Genomic DNA, 8,036 nt, shown 5'->3' with positions numbered 1-8,036 from the left:
TTACTTCCTGCTAGATTCTTTGATTTCTTTGCCCAATTACTCACTTAACATCTTTAGTAAAAGTGAAAAAGTAAAATATAAAACATAAAAGGTTTTTTTTTCTGTTTTATTTCCATTTAGAACACGAGGAAAGGAAAGTCGCTGAATTATCTTACAGGTGACTAACATGAAAAATCTCAGTAAACTTTGTGAAACATGGCCTATGATCATCTACCTCCTTCTGCTTTCCTCTCTCTCCTCTTCTTCCTCCTCCTTTTTCCTTTCTCCTGCTCTCTCCACCTTCTCTCTCCTCCTCTCTAATGCTCCCCTTCCTCCTCCTCCTCGCCCTTTCCTCTTTCTCCTCTTCCACCTGCTCCCTCCTCCTCCTCTCCCCTCTTCCTTCTGCTCTCTCTTCTTCCTTCTCCTCCTCTTTTCTCCTCTTCCTTCTCCTCCTTATCTCTCCTGCTCCTCTTCCTCCTCCTCCTCCTCCCTTTCCAGGCCAGAATTTACATACACAAATTAAGGTTTTTTAAAACTGAATCACCATCACAGCATAAAATTGATTAACACCAAGAAAATCACTAGATTTGAGTAAATACTGATTAAAAACAGGCACTGAATCAGGACACAATTTTCAGTCCAGTCCAGTTTATTTTTTATTTATATCTAAACTTAGACAGATGTAAGAGATGAAGAGTAGGAACATCCTCAGAACCCAGCTCACGCTTCCACACCTCTGCTTCCTTCATGCTGACAGGAAGTGATGCCAATGCAGCTATTTTGCTTTGTTTTTCCTCTTTAAACTGAGCGAGAGACTCAAATGTTGACACGATACGGATCATGCTGCGATATATAGTTGTAATCTGGGCGTCTTTGATTGGTTCTTTGTTCTGGTTGAGTTTGTTGATGTCTTCTGAGAGTCTCTGCATGTTTCCCAGAGCCTGAAACATACAAATAATTACACTGGGTTTTATGTTCATGTTCATGTTCATCTAGCTTTGGAGGACAGGGTCCACCTGTAGGCCTCACAGTAGTCACTAAGTCAAGAAGATGTGCAAAAGATATACAGAAAGGTCTGATATGCATGTGGTAAGAAGAAGATAAGGACAGACTGTTGAACAAAAAATAAAAAGATGTCTAGGAGTAACAACACCTCACCTCCACCAGGGGGGCGTTAATGCAAAGTAAATATTTGAACATTTCTCTTACCACTGTGAGTTGCTGCAAGAATTTGGCCAGGATGCCAGACTCCAAGGGGACATCAATTCCCTCCAGTTCTACAGAGTCATTCTTATGGTCCTCCAGCCACTTCATGATGTCATTCATCTTCGTGTTGAGTGTTTCTAAAATGTTCACAGCTATGTGCAGTTTGTTGTATTTTTCAGCAACTGAAGGATCATATAAGATCAGTTTTAAAACTTCTTCTGCAGCTCTGAATATGGCGTCAATTGCACATGCTTCTTTAATAAGTTTAAAAAGTTTGGGGATGTAGGACAGAATTTTCGCTGTGATTTCTGCTGCTGTGCTGGATGCCACCTCAGCTGCTGTTTCACCCGCTGCCTCTGCTGCACCTTCAGCTGCTGCCTCTGCTGCGGTTTCTGCTGCTGTCTCTGCTGCAGTGACTGCAACTTCTCCAGCCTCCACAACAAACTCCACCCCAACTTCTACCAAAGCGGCTACAGCCTCCGTAGTGGCGGCTTCGGCTGCGGCAGCTATTCCTGCCACGACCACCTCGACGACTACGGCGAGGACGGCTCCCATGTTACAGTCTGACCTAGAAGAATAAAAAGTGATGCTTATTAGAGACTGCATCTGATTATTGATTTGTTTGCATGTAGTCAGATATTATTAAATAAATAAATAAAATCCTTCACCTATAAACTTGACTCAGTAACATAACTAAATGATATTAAATTCTTTGGTCTTTAATTCTATAATTAACTGATGTAAAGGTTTGTCCTTGTGCCCTGTAAGTTTCCTGCCTCAGTGTTCTGTCTGATTACTTACAGTCTGATCTCAGTTTCCAAAACCGCTCTTGTCCTCCGAGGTGTGTGTGTGTGTGTGTGTGTGTGTGTGTGTGTGTGTGTGTGTGTGTGTGTGTGAGCTGTGTGTGTGAGCTGTGTGTGTGTGTGTGTGTGTGTGAGCTGTGTGTCTTGAGGATCAGCACTTTTATGACACAACTCATGTGGGCATCTACATAAACCCTCCCCTTTTTCCATAGAAATGTTGCTCAAGACTCGTTCTTGCAGAATTAATTCAGTGTAATATTAAACTCTCTGTGGGATCATTAACTGACCTCTGTAAATACTTAAAGAATGTTATAAAATGTGTGTGAAAATCACAGCAGCTCCTGAAACACTAAACCAGCCCCTTTGGTTCCAACAACATTTTCACTGTGACAGAGATCAGACCTTTACTCTGTTATGTTCATTGTAAACTTTACCTGAAGCTCTTCACCTGGATCATTATGATATTATGATCTTGTCCTGCTGCCACATGATTGGCTGATTGGATAACTGGAATAATAATAAATGTGAACCTAATAGAATGGACAGTGAGATCTAAAGATCACAACATTCTCTTAGATCGCTTACAAAATTTCACAAGAATTCATGGACAGTCTTTAGGTAGGTTTAGATCCTACCTGTCTGATCGATACCATTTTGTAGACTTTTTTTTGTAGGACATTCATTTCCTTTTCTATTTAGGTTAGCTTGTTAAAACCTTTCAGTCTCAAAGTTTCCCTTGAATAAGTCAAAATAAATTAAATACACCATGCGAGTTGCTCTTTACATGGGGAACATAACATATTCTCCAAATTGCATCCAAGAAGTTGGAACTGACCAGTGTACTAAATCCATAAATGTCAAAACTACGGACCTGTATATTAAAATCTATCTCTAAATAAACAGGACCATGATCAGATAACACAATAGGGCCAACATAACAAGAACTCACACGATGTATACATTCAGAAGGTATGAAAAAGTAATCCAGTCTAGAATAGGAATTGTGAGAATGAGAGTAAAAAGTATAATCTGTCTTTAGGATGCAGCTCTCTCCAAATGTCCACCAGGCCGAGGTTTTTACAAGTGTTGGGCAAAATATGTGAGGATTTACAACTAATTGAGACCTGGGGTGCTGATTTATCCAAATTTCCATCAAGTACACAATTTAAGTCACCTCCCAATAAAACAATGTTTTTGCAATACTGATTAAATTTTAAGACTGCATGTGGCATAAAATTAGGACAGTCTGTATTTGGAGCGTATACATTTCCTACCGTAATATGTCTTCTAAGAATTAAACCTGAAACCAACACATATATAGAAAGTGTAGAGTCATAAAAGTAACGTGCAAAGTTATACAACAGATTATGCCAGTATGAGATCCCAGTATGAGATACCAAATGCAAACTGAAGAGTACCACAAGTAGAACATGAAACAATCCCAAAAATGCCCCCCCCCCCCCAAACGATGAGGCACAGATGATATCGAGAAGTCACAAAGTAACACAAGGCGGCATGAAAAAGCCAATAACGTAAATACCACCAAGTTAAACGGCTGCGTCACTACCCGCTCCACTAACGAGTATTATACAGAACATAAAACAGTGATATATGAAACCATTGGGATAATAATAATTAGAAAGAACAAAAAAACAAAAAAACCTTTACCCTTTAATACCCACCACATATACATAACATTTAAAACCTTACAAACCTACGTGGCAGACAATAACATAATAAGGGTTACCTTATAAAGTTATATCGTACATGTCCAATGTAATCGTCAGTTTTTTCCTCCGAAAATCATGTGCAGATCTCAAACAGAAATCAAAATTAGATGTCTAGAGATTCAAAGAAAACCTTAGCTGACTTGGGATCGTTGAACAGTTTAATTTTTCCGTTGTGCAGACACCTGAGTCTGGCTGGATACTTGAATCCCTGGTATAAACCGCGGGCGGCCAGAGCCTTACCCACGGTCGTGAACTCGCTGCGTTTCTGCAGCACACCAGCTGACAGATCCGATCGAAGCTCCGAGCCATCGTGAGTAACAGTATTCTTCAGGGCCACTTTCAGAATTTCATCTTTATCAGTGAACCATAGGAACCAAACTTAAATACTTCTCGGAGCTGAATATGAATTGTTAGATGCGAAGGTGGGAGATCTGTGGGCCCTCTTGATATCTGATGCAGGCAAATCAACAGGCAGATCTAACCATTTAGGGATCATCTCACAGAAACAGTGAGCTGGAACCTTCCGATTTCTCTGGCAGACCCACTATTTTCAGATTCTTGCGATGGCCTCTGTTTTCAAGATTGTCTGACTTCGTCTGTAGCTGAACCACCGTCTCCTTCAATCTGGTCAGTTGCCCTTCAGCCGTTGCTGCCGAATCTTCAGCGGACGAAATCCTCTGTTCGGCTTCATCTAAGCGAGTTTCAGCACCCGTAACACTCTCGGTGAGGTACCGAACAAATTCTGGAGACAAGACAGAATTGGCTATCCCCTCCAGATGGCTATTAATTCCATCAAGGCGTGATCCGTTAGCCTTTATTTCCGATAGAATCAGTGACATATCTGGATGAGATTCGCCCGTATTAACGTCAGGTTCAGCCGAAGCCACGTGGTGAGTAGGCCTCTTCCTATCTTTTTCTTTAGCCTTTTGTGAGCACGTTGAGCCAAAAATAGGAAAGTCTTTATCAGAAGGTGTGTCTGACATTGTTATAAACCCTTTCAACGAAATAAAATGAGAAATCAGAGGAGAAAAATGTAAATTATTTGAAAATTTGAGCAGAGGCTCCATGTTAGAGTCTGACATAGAAGAATAAAAAATGACGCTTATTAGAGACTTCCATAAAATGCTGCATTATTTCCTGTTTCCTTTAAAGCAACACTAGTCAGGCGACATGCCTTGCTTTGGCTTCACTTGTTGATCAATTTTATCTGGTTTAAAAGGACTGAGAGCTCAAAGAGCAGCAAGGTGCTGCAGTCAGTCACTGAGATTTCATTCTGTACTTAATAAAATGTGTAATAAATACTACATCACTGTGGTACAACAGACACAAATATTTACATACAGGCACAAACCTACATTAGTGGGATTTTTCTTCTTAACACTTGTTGGTTCTTTATTTTTACTTCATGGTGATAAATGATCTGTGTTTATATTCGTCTCCTCTACAAATCATTGACAGAAATAAAGAATTGGTGTGTGAATGTGACCAGTGTTCACTAACATAATGATTTCATAGCCATAACAGTTGATAACAGATGAATGGAAACCTGTCATCTGACAACTTGCTCAAACTCTCTCATTTTTAAAACAGAACTTTGCTTTGACCGACAAGTAAATGCTGTTGAGAAATAATCGTTTTATCAGTTAAGGAAGTTGTCCAAGCTGAAATCTGTTCTTTCCAGAAAATATTTAGAATCTGTTGTTCATGCTTTTATTTCCACGAGTTTGGACTATTGTAATGCCCTATACATTACCTGGGTTTGAATGCATCTCTCATAGCTCGCTTTCAGTAACTGTTTTAAAAAGGTGCTCTTTAAATAAACTTTGATTTGATTTGATTTGATTTAAGAAGAAGGATTACATAACACCTGTGTTAATTCCTTTACACTGGCTTCCGGTGTTATATAGGATAGAATATAAGGCCCTGATTGTTGTGTATAAGGCCTTACATCAACCGGCTCCTGACTACATCAAAGCTATGTTGAGCCTATACAAAACTTCCCGCTGTTTGAGAGCAAATGAGGATATGATGATGTCTGTTCCACGAACATGGTTGAGGAGGAGTGGAGATCGTGCATTCTCTATGGCAGCTCCTGTGTTATGGAACGGGCTACTGTTGTCTTTGAAATCGGCTCCCACTTTGGGTAGTTTTAAAGAACAGTTGAAGACTTTCCTTTTTTCTAAGGCTTTTGATGTATGATTGGTATGTTTTCCAGAGTTACTGTGTATGGTATTTTATGTACTTTTATTTTATTGTTAGTTTGGTGTGTTTTGTGATTATACTTTTTATGACTTATATAATGATTTTTACCATGTAAAGCACTTTGGTCCATTGTTATGGTGTTGAAAGTGCTATACAAATAAATTTGATTGATTGATTGATTGAATGATTACTTAATGTAAAAGATTCCATCAGGATATATCTATAAGCATGAGCCTCGGCAGACTGGCCGTGGAGGTGGTGTTGCCACTATCTTTAGTGATTACCTTACTGTTACCCAGAGAACACAGTATAGATTTAATTCTTTTGAAGTGGTTGTCCTTAATGTTACACTACCACACATGCACACGAAGAGATCCCTGATGTCTCTTGCTCTTGCTCTACAGACCCCCAGGGCCCTACACCGATTTTCTTAGAGAATTTACAGATTTTCTTTCAGACATATTGGTTAACTTTGATAAAGCACTAATTGTAGGAGACTTTAACATTCACGTTGACGACACAAACGATGCTTTAGGACTCACATTTTTGGACTTACTAAACTCACTTGGGCTCAAACAAAACATCACTAAAGCAACTCATTGTCGTAATCACTCACTAGATTTAATAATATCACACAGAATAGATGTCACTGATATAGATATCATACCTCAAAGTATTGACATCACAGACCATTATCTCAATGTACACACTACCCGTAGAACAGAATAACTGTGTCTCACCACGTTACCAACTCGGTAGAACTATTATTCTGACCATTAAAGACACAAATAACCTGCCTGATCTGTCTGGACTTCTTACTGTACCCTTAAACACAAACGACCTAGATGTAATGACTAACAACATAGACGCTATATTCACTAGCACATTAGACACTGTTGCCCCAATCCGATTGCACCGTGGTATAATAGTCATACTCACACCCTCAAGAGAGAAACCCGTAACCTCGAGCGAAAGTGGAGGAAAAACTAAATTAGAGGTTTTTAGAATTGCATATAAGGACAGTATGTCCAGCTATAGACAGGCTCTAAAAGCTGCTAGGGCTCTGAGCACCTGAGCAAACTCATAGAAAATAACCAGAACAACCTCAGGTTTTTATTTAGCACAGTGGCTAGATTAACAAAAAAACAGAAATCTGAACACACTATTCCATCACATTTCAGTAGTGAGGACTTTATGAGATTCTTCACTGATAAAATCAAAAGTATCAGGAATAAAATAGGTGACGCTCAACATATGAGAGCAACTAGTGACCCAGTCTCACTTAAGGCTCTAGACACACAACTACAGTGCTTTACAAGTACATGACAGGAAGAGTTAGATAAACTTGTTACCACATCTAAATCAACTTGCTCACTAGACCCCATTCCAACTGAATTACTGAAAGAAGTGTTACATAAAGCTGGTGAGCGTCTTCTTAATATTATTAACTCCTCACTATCTGTCAGGGATCAGCGCAGACTTATGGCCGTGTGTGTTTGTGTTTGTTTGTGTCACGTGATTGCCCCGTCTTCGTCTGCTCCTCCCGGTCATCACACCTGTTCCCCATTGTGTGTGATTGTCCCTGTCTGTATATATGTGAGCCGCGTTGCCATAGACGGCGCGGCTTCAATTAATAACAATAATGTTAATTCCCTGTATAGTGTGGTTTATGTTTGTCTTCCTCATGTATTAAACCCCTTTCATTTGAAGCTATAATGCGCACGGGTCTGTCTCCAAGCCACCTCCGTCCGGGTACTGACACTATCTTTAGGTTACGTCCCTAAATCCTTCAAGTTGGCAGTCATTAGGCCACTCATTAAGAAACCTAGATCCAAATGTACTATCAAATTACAGACCTATTTCACATCTTCCGTTTATGTCTAAAATACTAGAAAAGGTTGTATCTGTTCAACTGAGCTGATTCTTACAGGAAAACAACATCCTCGAAGAGTTTCAGTCAGGTTTCAGGCCCCATCATAGCACAGAAACAGCACTTGTTAAAGTTACAAATGACTTGTTCTTAGCTTCGGACCAAGACTGTATGTCACTATTAGTTCTACTTGACCTTAGTGCTGACACTATAGATCACAACATTCTTCTAGATCGCTTACAAAAT

General features: G+C 39.7%; 1 protein-coding gene across 2 annotated transcripts; it reads right to left on the bottom strand.

Moving 5' to 3' along the window:
- Nucleotides 1-607: 607 nt before the first annotated feature.
- LOC113648922 lies at nucleotides 608-2,139 on the bottom strand. 2 transcript variants are annotated; one of them, XM_047819903.1, is made up of 3 exons: nucleotides 1,987-2,139; nucleotides 1,189-1,753; nucleotides 608-920 (listed from the first exon to the last, which is right to left on the bottom strand). In XM_047819903.1, the coding sequence occupies exons 2-3, from the start codon at nucleotides 1,738-1,740 to the stop codon at nucleotides 636-638; spliced, it is 837 nt and encodes a 278-aa protein (XP_047675859.1). In that variant the 5' UTR covers nucleotides 1,741-1,753; nucleotides 1,987-2,139; the 3' UTR covers nucleotides 608-635. The 2 variants fall into 2 exon arrangements, with proteins under 2 accessions (XP_047675859.1, XP_047675860.1); XM_047819904.1 differs by lacking the exon at nucleotides 1,987-2,139 and adding an exon at nucleotides 1,854-1,977.
- Nucleotides 2,140-8,036: the final 5,897 nt, after the last annotated feature.

Source organism: Tachysurus fulvidraco, chromosome 10, assembly GCF_022655615.1.
Source record: "Tachysurus fulvidraco isolate hzauxx_2018 chromosome 10, HZAU_PFXX_2.0, whole genome shotgun sequence".
Lineage (NCBI taxonomy): Eukaryota > Metazoa > Chordata > Actinopteri > Siluriformes > Bagridae > Tachysurus > Tachysurus fulvidraco.
This window is presented reverse-complemented; position numbering and strand designations above follow the sequence as displayed.

Excerpts from the sequence above, each read along its gene's own strand:
- LOC113648922 (XM_047819904.1), bottom strand. The coding sequence starts at position 1,876 with ATGTTACTGAGTCAAGTTTATAG. Across the intron at positions 1,754-1,853 it reads TTACTGAGTCAAGTTTATAG|GTCAGACTGTAACATGGGAG; the intron begins GTGAAGGATTTT and ends TTATTCTTCTAG. Across the intron at positions 921-1,188 it reads TCTTGCAGCAACTCACAGTG|GCTCTGGGAAACATGCAGAG; the intron begins GTAAGAGAAATG and ends TGTATGTTTCAG.